At 33.7% G+C, this 12392-nt stretch overlaps 2 protein-coding genes across 3 annotated transcripts; one reads left to right on the top strand and one right to left on the bottom strand.

Moving 5' to 3' along the window:
• Positions 1–1524: 1524 nt before the first annotated feature.
• Positions 1525–7578, bottom strand: beta4GalT7 (beta-1,4-galactosyltransferase 7). Of its 2 annotated transcripts, none has more exons than XM_088268318.1 (3): positions 7288–7578; positions 5705–6290; positions 1525–4517 (listed from the first exon to the last, which is right to left on the bottom strand). In XM_088268318.1, exons 1-3 carry the CDS (start codon positions 7382–7384, stop codon positions 4247–4249), a joined length of 954 nt encoding a protein of 317 aa, XP_088124444.1. In that variant the 5' UTR covers positions 7385–7578; the 3' UTR covers positions 1525–4246. The 2 variants fall into 2 exon arrangements, with proteins under 2 accessions (XP_088124444.1, XP_088124445.1); XM_088268319.1 differs by having other exon boundaries at positions 5705–6281.
• A 159-nt stretch (positions 7579–7737) lies between these two features.
• Positions 7738–11521, top strand: dgt6 (dim gamma-tubulin 6). Its single transcript, XM_088268315.1, has 2 exons — positions 7738–9076; positions 9638–11521. The coding sequence occupies exons 1-2, from the start codon at positions 7910–7912 to the stop codon at positions 10835–10837; spliced, it is 2367 nt and encodes a 788-aa protein (XP_088124441.1). The 5' UTR covers positions 7738–7909; the 3' UTR covers positions 10838–11521.
• The last annotated feature ends 871 nt before the right edge of the window (positions 11522–12392 follow it).

Below are 12392 nucleotides of genomic sequence, written 5' to 3'. Positions count from 1 at the left end.
TCCAAAAGGTGGGACCTTTTTTATTCCACCGTGCTCCAAAGAGTTAACGCATTATCAAGACTTCATTCCATGTAGTTACCATAAAATAATATACCTATATAACTATGTACTTAACAAAATTGTAGCGCTTTACGTGCCTCATATGAAAAGTTGCACTTGCACTATTTTGGCTAGCTACACTGATATGATCTGTTTTGAAAAAAATATATAATGAAATATAACCACACAAGTTTTTTTGTTGCCTGATTGTTGCCTATTTTTTTTTTTTAAATAAATAAGTTGTTTTGTTTGTAAAATGTAGTTCTAATACTTTTTTATAATTAAACACATAATCCAGTAGAATCGTAAAGAATCCTTATATTCTAACATTTTTTTGCATTATTAACAAGCGGTTTTGGTTCTTGGAAAATGCACGTGATATTTTGATTGATGTTTAATGAAATATGTAGTATATTATAAATAAAAATCATTCCTCGATACAAACTAATGCTGGTCTACAATACATACATAATGTTCTCTATATTTTATGTCAAATTTATTTTTCTCAAATAAATAATAGTTGTGGATGAAAAGTGTTTTATTTGATTTTGCGTAAAATTAGATTTATTGAAACGATAAACTGCTAGGTTCTCAAACTTTTTAAGTCAAGCGCCTCCTGTTAAAATATTTTGTCGAATCAGGAAACGAAATTGCCAGAAGGTCTCCTTATAGAGAGAGGAGAGGAATACCAATAAGAAACAAATATACCGCCCACTTTCCAGCCATCCATTCTGTGGGGACTCTAGTATCCCGTAGAATATCTCTTCAGCGACCAGCGAAGGGTGGTATTGAGAACCTATGATCTAACGCAGGGGTTCCCAATCTTTTTCAGCCCGGGTGCACTTACAAGTTTAGTATTTTGTGACGGCGCCCTACTTTAGTAAGGTATTTGGAATAGATTATGTGACTTTATATGTTTGTACATATATTATAGTCGAAAGAAATAGGTACTTACCTACAATAATAGTAGTGGTAGAAAAATGCTAGCTCTCAAAAAAGAAATTGTTGCTTTATATAGATACCCGAGAATATTTATAGTTTCGGATAATGAAAGAGGATCGACTCACAGCGCCCCGCTTTACTTTCTACGGCGCACCAGGGCGCCGCGGCGCACACTTTGGGAACCCCTGATCTAACGTTCCACCCAGAGCCTAATTTAAAAGGAAAGAAAAATACCTATCTGAAATGTGTTAATTAAAAAATCGCACACTTTATAAAAACATAATAAACTAATAGCAAATTTGCTAGTGATGACGTTTTCGCTTCTTTTTTTTTTGAGGTCAAGGGATCTTGCATCCCTTATGTCACTGCGACCATATAAGGTCTATTGTGACCTTCCTCTGTATCACAGCTCACTCCTAAGACCTACGTGAGTCATGAAACTCACGACCTGTCTTGGTGGTAGGAGCTTCATCTTCTCAGAGTCCAGTAGAGGTCCTCCAAGGATGTGACTACGTTTTACTATGCACATACATCAAAACAATATTTTAAATGAAATAATATTTTTATTATTATGATACAAATAAAACAGCTCTCTAAAATATTAAATCTTAACAATGAAGTGTTTATTTTTAAATAAAAATATTAACTAATTAACATTTTATTGAATGAAAATGAGTATTCAGAAAACTAAGTCAAAATTTTTAATAATCGGTTCAATTTCAGCATTTTTAAAAAATATAATTGTACTTCAGTTTTGTTGTTATCCTATAGTTAATGTCAGTTTCTAGGTTCGAACCCAGTCTTACGCAAATTGATTCCTATTTTTAAACATGTGATGAGGCAATATTCAGAAAGTTACATTAGTGAATTCTGTGAAAATCAATTAATTTTTCTTAAGATAAGCATTGATCTATGAACCTTCATAAGTAGAACATATTAATAAATTAATACAAAAGATAAAATAAAATACTACATTTATGGCACACTTTTGATGCAAAATATCAGCATCGGAATTTCAAAAATGAATAAAGTATGTTGAAACAATACATACAGTCGGGAGGCTAAAAAAAGATAAATTTTTCATAATAAAAGATATATTTCCCTAAAAGTAGGGAAAATTAAATAACATGGCAACACTATAAATTTAATATATTATTAGATTAAAACCAATATTTTTAGCTTTTCCGCTTTATTTTTATTTGACCAGCGACCGGGTTTCGTCTGGTCAAATAAAAATAAAGTGGAAAAGCTAAAAATATTGTTTTTAATCTAATAATATATTAAAATGCAATTCCATCACGAAGTGTCAGTGGATAATATAAAACTATAAATTTATATTTAAACATGTATCCTCACCGCGACTCTTTGATTGTGTACCTAATCACTCACTCATCTTACAATCTTCCTACTGATACTATAAATTTTATTATATTATATTACAATAATGTGACAAATCACAAAAGGAATAACGCACTGAGCAAATCGCTCACTCCTTTCAAGAACGTCATAAATCAAAAATCGTCAATTTTCAGTTGTGCATGTTTTCGGAATGCTCAAAAAATGTACTATATCCCAGCAAAAGCCGCATATTTTTAGCTTAATATTTACCCGCTACAGGGCAGAAAGTGTTGTTTTTGCATTTTGAAAAAAGGTATTGTTTAATTATTTTTTTAAATATACTTAATATTTTTCAAATGGAGAAAAAACCTTCAGGTTTTACCTAAAAAGATCTGTTGCACAGGAAAAAGTTCAATAAGTGGCTTGATATTTATTTTTAATACATTGTATTATATTTTAAAACTTTAAAAGCGTTCTCTTGAAAAATCAAGTTTTTTGATTTATGACGTTCTTGAAAGGAGTGAGCGAAATGTCAAATTTTGTAAGGAAAAGAGCAAGAAATTTTAGTTCCAACATTGCAGTTACTAGTTTTTTTCTAGCTGCTAGTTGATTTTATTACCTTTTAACACATTATGTATCAGAAAGGTATTTCCCCCGTTCTGTCGATTGATGCTTAAGTAAGGGTTATTTTTACCTTCTGCGCCGGCCTCATTTCAAAGCCAGAATAGAAGGAATTATATTTTTATATTTTTACTGAATTTTATGCACTAATCTCTTTGTTAAGGTCTTAACTAATATGTACACAATTATCAAATCCCGTCGCCAGCGGTCCGCAGGTGTAAAAAACACCCGTCCGAAGTGTCTTAACCCTTTGCACTCGAATGGCGAAAATATGTCGACATAGTAAATTCCCCAGTAAATCGCAGTTGGCGACTATATGTCGCCACTATGTACTGTTATGTTGTTTAAATAATAAGAGGCCAGGATATATAATAACGCAGATACAATTTTATCCCTCTAGTTGCTCAAGGTCCTAGCATTAAGTCACTTAAAATTTGTGAAAATTTTAGTAAATCAGTTGGTAGGGGACTTTCGGCAGATTTCGAGTAGGCCGTCTACTCCTTAAACTGAGATCCGTCTGGATGGCATACAACATGTTTTGCGTACAAGATCAAAAAGAGACTGTGTGGTTTGCTCACGGAGGGACAAAAATTGGCAAAGGTATGAGACTTTGAGTTTTGTGACACTTCGCTCACTCCTTTCAAGAACGTCATAAATCAAAAATCGTCAATTTTCAGCTATGCATGTTTTCGGAATGCCCAGAAAATGTACTATATCCCGGCAAAAACGGCATATTTTAAACTTAATATTTACCCGCTACAGGGCAGAAAGTGTTGTTTTTTCATTTTGAAGAAAAGGCATTGTTTAATTATTTTTTTGAAATATATTAAATATTTTTCAAATGGAGAAAAAACCTTCAGGTTTTACCAAAAAAGATCTATTGCACAGTAAAAAGTTCAATAAGTGGCTTGATATTTATTTTTAAAACATTGTATTATATTTTTAAACTTTAAAAACGTTCTCCTGAAAAACCACGTTTTTTGATTTATGACGTTCTTGAAAGGAGTGAGCGACATGTCCTGGGCAGCCTAGGATTCATTTGGGCGATTGTTTTGTTAGATACCATACATTGTCTTTATTTTTCTTAAATAAACCATTTTAAACATTTATCGATTGGTTTTATTGTCAATTTGCATGATACCCATTTTCAGTTTTTTTTAGTATTTTTTTCTAAAATCAACTTTTTTTGTGCAAATTTACAAAAAAGTACACTCGAGTTACTGGTATATCATACAAAAAAAAGTCTCGAGTGCAAAGGGTTAAGTTTCTAATAAAGCTCCTATACAAATATAACTTAGGAAATATATCATGATGGGCCTTTATTGGCTTTCTTTACACTTTTAGCGTTGTCATTTGTTTGAGTTGAACAATCACACCATGGAGTTTTTAGCTTGTCACACTTTAACTTAACACTGAGCACGGTGACGGGAACACTATCAATGGTCAGGTTACGTCTGCTGACTATGTCGTATACCACATCGTGAAGTCCAGTCTCTCTATCCCTCTTTCTCGTAGCTTCTCTTTGGTTGTAACACTTCATTGTGTCTCTCTTTCGGTGAATTTTATCATGTATATGGCTGGAATAGGAGCAAAACATCTATATTAACCGTCCTACACATACGAACTTAGGTGATACACGCGGTTTTTCTTCACCATTCCGCGCTAACCCGTATGACCTACGCACACAAGAAAAGATATCTGTTCCAAAAATATTGAATGCGTACCGGATACACTGTCAAATTTTTGTCAGGTTCCATACCTAACAATATTTTGTAACAACAAACGTTGTAATTTTTTTGTTTGTTTATAAAAAAATATGCCTGAAAATAATCCGAAGGTTAAACATAAATTAAATTTTAAAAAATCTGTACGGATTCTTCAGTTTTTTGGACACGTTGCACGTAGCAATGAGTATAGCCTGGAACGACTGGTTGTGATTGGTAGCCTGGAGGTGAAGAGAGGGAGAGGAAGATCACCCATACGATGGACCAATCAAGATAAGACAGCAGCAGGAATCTCGGTGGTTGGAGTGCTACGTGCAGCGCAGTCAAGGGATAACTGGAGAGAGTCATTGCTTACACAAGGGGACAAGGGTCACAACCCTGAGTAATGAGGACTAAGACAGAGTTTTTTTTTTTAAACACAAGAATATGAGATATTCTCAATTTAAAGGTGACAGAATTAGTGCCTTAAGCGTTAAAGTGCTAAGAATTGATATATCGACTCTGGTGTACTTTCGGCATTCGATATAACATCAATGACGTCAGTGTATTTTGGCGGTTGAGCTGAGAGGTTATGTTGCAGAGTGCAAGTTTCCAATTCATCAATAATATTCACGAATCAAGAAATTTGATTTTTAGTGAAAAATAAAAATAGTTTTTTAAATATTGTTAATTATAAACTTGAAAACCTTTGTAGCTTATTACTTGACTGACTTATCATGACTGTTGTTTTCAATCAATAAAAAAAATCCGAAAAACATACCTGAATGTTGTTGGGTAATATATCCAAAATTAAACAAGATTTATTGGATTGAATTCTACATTTATTTATGTTTATGCTAATACGTGACGCGTTTCATCTTATTAAGACATTATCAAACACTCTTTGTTTGATAATGTCTTAATAAGACAAAACGCATCACATATTAACATATACATAAATAAATATAGAATTCAATCCAATAAACCTTGTTTAATTTTGGATATATTACCCAACAATTCAATATGGAATTCTATCAACTGTCTGCAGTTACAATAAATACCTGAATGTGTTTGTTGTATCCGTGTGTATATTAGTAGGCCTCGTAACATTCAACTTTGCTTCCTTCAACCGGACGTAGAACTCATCATCTTCCAGTCCCCAGCCCCAATACTTGTTGGACATTCCGTCCACCATTTCGTAGTGCTCCCGTTTGACCAGCAGAATCCCGCCTACAAATGTGGGATAGTGATACCTCGGATGCAGCTCCGGGCTCGCTACGTGGAACGGGCCAAACTCCGGATAGTCGTAAACCAAGTCATTATTCATCGGCAACAGATCGACGTCATGCATTGCGATGTAATCAAAATCAGCCTTGCTCTGTATAAAGCCGATATTGATCAGTGACGCCCGGTTGAATCTGTATTGGTCCACTTGATTGATGACAAATATGTGGTGGTCGACGTTCTGCAGTGACAGGAACTTGTCCATGTGCGGAGCGAATTCTAGCAGCTCCTCGAACCTGTCTCGAAACGGAACGATGACGGCGAGTTTGTGCTTCTTCCATTTGTGGTCTCGTAATATCTTTTTGAAGGATTTGACTTCGGAGGTCTTTTCGTCGACGGTGCATATACAACCATCTGAAAAATCTAAACGTCAGATATGAACAAATTAAATTGACTGCGGGATTAGATTAGTATGGAAATGAAATTAAGAGAGGATCCTTGAGGTGATATTTTACAAAAATGGCACCTTACGAATTCTTCTTCTAGCCTTTTTCAGCACCCAATGGTGCATAGGGCATTGCATCATATACAAGCAGTGATATCTTGACTGTTGAATATACTAATGAAAGAGATCAGCTCTGTGCTTCAGGTACCAGTCTAGGGTAATCCAAAATAAATATCATGGTGAAAAATCAATTATATTTATTTTGATTCCCCTGGAAATCAAACCCTGGATCTCTACCACGGCAGCCAAGCGCGCTGACCACTACACTATGAAGGCAGTAATGGGTTATATATTATTTTATTATTTATTATTAAATCCTTGAGTCAATGAAATTAAACTGAAAGTAAATTGTGAAAATAAAAAGTAAAAAATTAAAGTAAAACACCCAACGGTGCATAGGGCACTACATAAAATTGATGCAGCATTGACTTCATAGTCAGCTTTGCGAGACCAAGATGATTGATCCTGTGCTCTAGAATGAAGAATCAGAGAATTAAATTAGAAGAAAAAAATAATACTGGCTACTGTCAAATTATGAATCTACCTGAGTTGGTCGCATAGCGGATATATTGGCGTTATGTAACAGACTGTCAAGGGTTCGAGGAAAAAAAATGTTTTGAAAATTAAATATTATAAAGACTAGTGATTCCCAATTAGTGGTAAGTGTACCCCCAAGGTTGCGTGATTATGCATCAAGTGATGGCGAAAAAATATTATTATCTGTAGCCAAATCAAATATATGCGACACAGTGACAGAAAAATAGAAATGGACCGAGTGTATTACGCAAATATCAACATGCGGACGGCACTTGACTTATAGTGAATACAAAGGAACAGGATACAATAAAGTTTATTCAGTATTTTACAGAGAACCAAAGTAGACAGAAAGTAATCATGAAGCAAATTAATAATTACCTGACGTCAGAGGCAAGACTGCCACTAAACATGTCACCGCAAAAGATGTTGTTATACAGACTATAAAGACTGTGGATAATCTTATTTTGTAACCCATTGCATAGCTCCAAATGAGGATTTATCAACGCAAACTTACGTGCAAGAGTTCATAATACTAACGGTCCGAGCGAAACCGAATTCGACAGTTAAAATTATCCAAACAATAAAGAAATTACGATTTATCTTTATATCGTCAGTTCTTTTTCAGAACTTTTCTTCGTCAGAACTTTTTGGGGTTATTGTTATTTATGTGACATTTCTTTATTTATTGCAATGACATGTGCTGTATTGCTAGTGTAAAAATAATAACCACCTCATTAAAAATTTAAAATGTTTTGTGATTAGGTAAGTACTTTGTTCGAGAATTTCGTAATCGGGAAGAAATATTTGATACTGGCAATACTAAAAACGGCTTCATGTTTGAAAATTATTATCACATTCGTTGACGTTCGTATTTTGTGAAGTTATGAATATTGAAGTTTTTCGAATGTTTATATGGTTTAAGTTACTATTGTGAAAAATATGTGATCGTGACACATGTGATTGTTAATTTTTATTCCTTAAACCTGGTTGGATATTCAGGATGGCTAGCTTAAATCAGAAGGTTTTGTTAATATCCAAACTTCACAAGACATTGCACAGAAATGTTTACCTCCTCGGATTATATTATCCCATGAGCAATGATTTACAATCTCATTTCAAAGAATCGATGTTTGAGAAGCCTAATGGAGCTGCTTTTCACCACCTGTCGTATTATTTAATGTCTATAATCGATCCGAAATTTTCTGCATCTTCCTCATCTTGGGCCATGTTTGAAATTAAAATGGAAGCGAAATACCGCACCGAATTCTTGAAATTCGTCAATAATATTTCTAAAGAACACCCTGGACACCTCTCGCATATAGTGGCATCTTGGATTGTTAACGCCGGAGGTGTAAAAGTGACCAAACTCATGTTTGAACTATCGCAAATTGCTCTCAAAGTACATATCCAAAGAAAGAATGAGAAGAAATATAACCTTAATATAAATGACATAGATCTCAACGATATCACCACTAGACAAAAAGGATTGAGAGAAAATTTGATAAATCGTGTTACTTGGTGGCATACGACTTCAATCAATATGAAAAATATAGCAAATATATACCAAAGAAATTTGCCAAAAACTGAAAGTGTTCGAGAAGGCAAACAAAAACTACTAAAAAATATTACTGATAATATTATTTCTGCAATAGGACCAGAAAACAGCAATATCATTGATGATTTGTCAGATGTTTTCACAAAGTCCATTTTTTTGGAAAATTGGTGCTCTTTTATCAGCTGTCGAACGTCCACCATAGATAAAACATGGCTAGAAACATCTTCAAATATTCTCAATGTTGCGAAGAAGTGTAAAATTAGAAGTGAAGAGCTCGTAGAGATGCACTCGAATCATTTCAGTGATAAATTTTCCTTAAAATACGATAAATCTATGGACAAGTTTGATGTTCCCGCCTTATTTGAAAATGGAATATCCATAACTCAAAGTGCAATACTAAAAAGCAATGTGCAAAATGAAGTTCTGAATTTTCCAAATCTTTTAAAGTCGTATTGTGTTATAATTTCTCACTGCTTGAAAAATTTTACACCGAGTGAATCAACAGCGCATTTGCAAAACGCTTTAGAAGATAAAAAGAATCTTGTAATGTTTATTAAGCAACAATCCAAAGAGCTTATTACGGAGGCATATAAATTTCACAGTCAATTAAAGGTACAGTATTCGTTAACTTTCTCATTAAAAGTGGAATGTTTAGTAAACAAAATATTGGAAAGTAAATTATTTTAAATAAGAATAGGAACATGTACAAACTTTTAAGGACCACTTTTAAAGGCATGATACCAACTTTTCTAAACAACTATATGTGTAATAATGCAATATGCTGTCAACTAACAAAAATGCTTTTATCATAAGCAAATTTTGCAAATGAAAATGATAGATAAAATTCTCCATTATCTTTTTAAATGTTGAGTGTAAAATTTCATACTCGCCGCGATTGAAAATAGTCCATAGCACGCCGAGCTGCAGAATTATTTTTTTTATAACAAATCACCTATCTTTTCTGCTTATGTAACACTACTAACACGCAATACAGGGTCCTAGAAATCAATGATTGGTGTATGGGAGAGAGAAAAACTTTATTTTTATTTAAGTACTTAATTACTTTTCATTTTAATTTAAGAATAAAACATTTGAGATACTATTGCTTTATGCTTTGAAATATCAATTTAATCACTTTTTTATATCTTAAAGATTTTCTTTTGTTTTTTTCAGGAAGCAATGGATGTAGAACAGTTCTCTTTTGCAAGCATCGATTCTCCATCAAGCGTGTATGATGTATTGAATATTCCTTCCCCAAATCTGCAACCTAAATCTGAGGAAGATTCAACAGACTACTGGTGTGAATGCATGGAAAAGTTTAAGTTTGCCGAATTCAAGCATCCATTTAAAACTGATAAAATCCCCTACACGCTACAAGAGGATCATGTCCAACAACTTGCTCATCAACTGAACAAAACTGTCATAGACAATTCTAGAACTGTGCAGAAAGAATCATTATGTAAGACCAACAGAAAACCGGATTATATGAAGAATATCGAGGAACTAAAAAGGAATATGGAAATGATATATGACGTAGGGAATAAAACTTGTTTGAATTCTCACAATGTGTCGATGATGAGTCGATTTGGCACCGAACGCAAACCAGCCCCAATTCCTCCCAAGTATATACGCAATATGCTGACAACTATTAAGAAAACTGCTCCGAAACAACCGAAGCTCAAAATCAACGATTCCTCGTTCCGTAAAACATGGGGTAACTTGTTCAACGAAAGTTCCGACGGAGCGTCGATCTTGCAAAAAGCACAATCTTCCCCGAATTTATGCTCCGATGAAGCGGGTGAAAATAAGAAAAGAGGGTCTAGAATCGATCGCCCCGTATCAGTCAATTTGCATGAACGAATATCCGGGATAAAAGAAATTGATTATTCCAGTTTTCTCTCCGAATTAGGCTCGACACCCGATCTCTCAAGCTCTTCCCAAAAAGAAAACATTCCGAGTAATGGCCAAATAATTGTAACGGAGACGGTTTCAATCGTAAACAAGTTAGAAATCGAAGTTGAAACAGACGGGAGTGGTTTCAAAAAACCTGTTTACACTCCACCGAATCAAAAAATTCCAAGTCCCAGCCGTAGGAAGTCGATTGACTCTTTGATTGACACTTATAAAAAGTTTAAGCAGTCGCGGGGTATCGGAGTTTCCGAAAAAAAGGAAGCGAATCCCAACTCTAAAGTGATGGGGGACTCTTTTTTAGAACATCTTAATATTGGCAGTAGTACGATACACAAAACCACCGCATGTAAAGATGATTCCCGTTTTTTATCCGCAGTCCCGGATCTTTTGAGTCCGAGCCTAGATTTTCAAAACAGAAATAATGTGGACCAAAAATCTATTCAATTAGTTCAAAAGTCGTAGGAATATTCATTGAATAATGAGGAGCAAGTTAGCTCTGTGGTGAAATACAATAAATTAAAGAAATTAATATGTTTAGATAATATCTGTCATTAAAATATTTAAAAATGTACACATACACACTTGGTTTCGACGCATGCCTTTCCAGATTTGAAAACTCAATTGGTCAATATAATTTCTTTTTTTTTCATCAATGTCAACTACTTTGCATTTATTAAATAAATCAATCATAATATTAACACTAAGAGAAATCGTTAAGTGGAGAAGACAATGGTATGTGCATGTGCATGGAACCATCCAGACTCCCCCACATCGCACCGCACCCCAAGGTAGATGACTCGCGGGCAGGCCACCAAAGAGATGGATGGACAGCTGGGAATCAATATCGCAATAAAACAGGCCGAAAGGCCTACACCAAGCAGAAGAATAACAATAATAATATAAAACACAATGAAATGAATTATAAAATAATTGCCCATTATTAAAAGATTTAAGAAAAATATGAATTTGTATTCTGATGTGAATGACAATGATTTTATAATGCCTCTTAAAAGGAGTGTATGTTGATTATAGGCACAATTCATTTTGAATCTAGGAGGTGATTATAATTTCACAAGAAATAATCACCGGCAAATGCCGGTGATTATTTTGACAGTATTTATTTCAAATAATTTGGTGCAAAAGCATTTGCTTACGCGTGCTTAATTCAGTGCGTAAGCAAATGCTTTTGCACCAAATTATTTTCGAGGTCAATGAATTTTTTTAATGGCGTAACCAGCAAAGTCTCTATTTTTAGAGGCTTTTCTGCAAGAAAGATAGGGAAGGTAAATGTGAAAAATACATCGCAAACACCCAGACCGATTGAAAATAAATCTGTATTGAATTTATTTTGCCATTGATGGGAATCATACCCACAATGCCAATTTTGCAGTCGAGCGTCTACTCAGCTAGACCACGGCGTCTGTCTTGAGAGTGCTTTACTTTTTTCTTATTTACGGATCTCTTATATTGTATTATTGTTAATATTTTGGAATGAAGTTGTAAAAGATTCTAAAGTTATAAAATGTGTTTTTAAAAGTTATGGAATCAACAAATTTTCTCTGAGTTTATGTTACTAATTATGGATAATAAATAATAGTAAAAAACACTTACATTTTAATTTGTTAGATGCCGAAAGATGATGGTAAAAATGCTTGTATTTTTAATGTTAAGACTGAATGTATATAAAGTATGAATTAAAGATTATTTAAGTATATTTAACTGTGTTGCAATATATATTTACTAAAAATGTGACTATGAAATGCTTTCTTTATAAATATGCCTAACATTTTTGGCTTTAAAAACCATGGTATTAAATTAAACAAAACAAATTTATAACATCAGAATAAATGGTGTTAAAACATTCTTAGTACCGTAGAACAGGGCTACTTGAATTTTGATGTGTTACTTGAGCCCAGTACAAAAAAAAATTAATCTGTATTTGGTCTACAATAATGAACGTATCGACATGATTCATTGTTTCCCTGACAGGTGACATTTATTGTCACGATACGTTCAT

Source organism: Brachycentrus maculatus, unplaced genomic scaffold, assembly GCF_059751285.1.
Source record: "Brachycentrus maculatus isolate JH-2025_06_01 unplaced genomic scaffold, ASM5975128v1 h1tg000320l, whole genome shotgun sequence".
Classification (NCBI taxonomy): domain Eukaryota; kingdom Metazoa; phylum Arthropoda; class Insecta; order Trichoptera; family Brachycentridae; genus Brachycentrus; species Brachycentrus maculatus.
This window is presented reverse-complemented; position numbering and strand designations above follow the sequence as displayed.

Bases quoted from the DNA above. Each gene is read 5' to 3' on its own strand.
- beta4GalT7 (XM_088268318.1), bottom strand. From the start codon at position 7,384: ATGGGTTACAAAATAAGATTATCCACAGTCTTTATAGTCTGTATAACA. The intron at 6,291-7,287 runs GTAATTATTAAT...TCTGACGTTTAG, and splicing joins AGTCTTGCCTCTGACGTCAG to ATTTTTCAGATGGTTGTATA. The intron at 4,518-5,704 runs GTATTTATTGTA...CTCCTATTCCAG, and splicing joins GATACAACAAACACATTCAG to CCATATACATGATAAAATTC.
- dgt6 (XM_088268315.1), top strand. From the start codon at position 7,910: ATGGCTAGCTTAAATCAGAAGGTTTTGTTAATATCCAAACTTCACAAG. The intron at 9,077-9,637 runs GTACAGTATTCG...TGTTTTTTTCAG, and splicing joins AATTTCACAGTCAATTAAAG to GAAGCAATGGATGTAGAACA.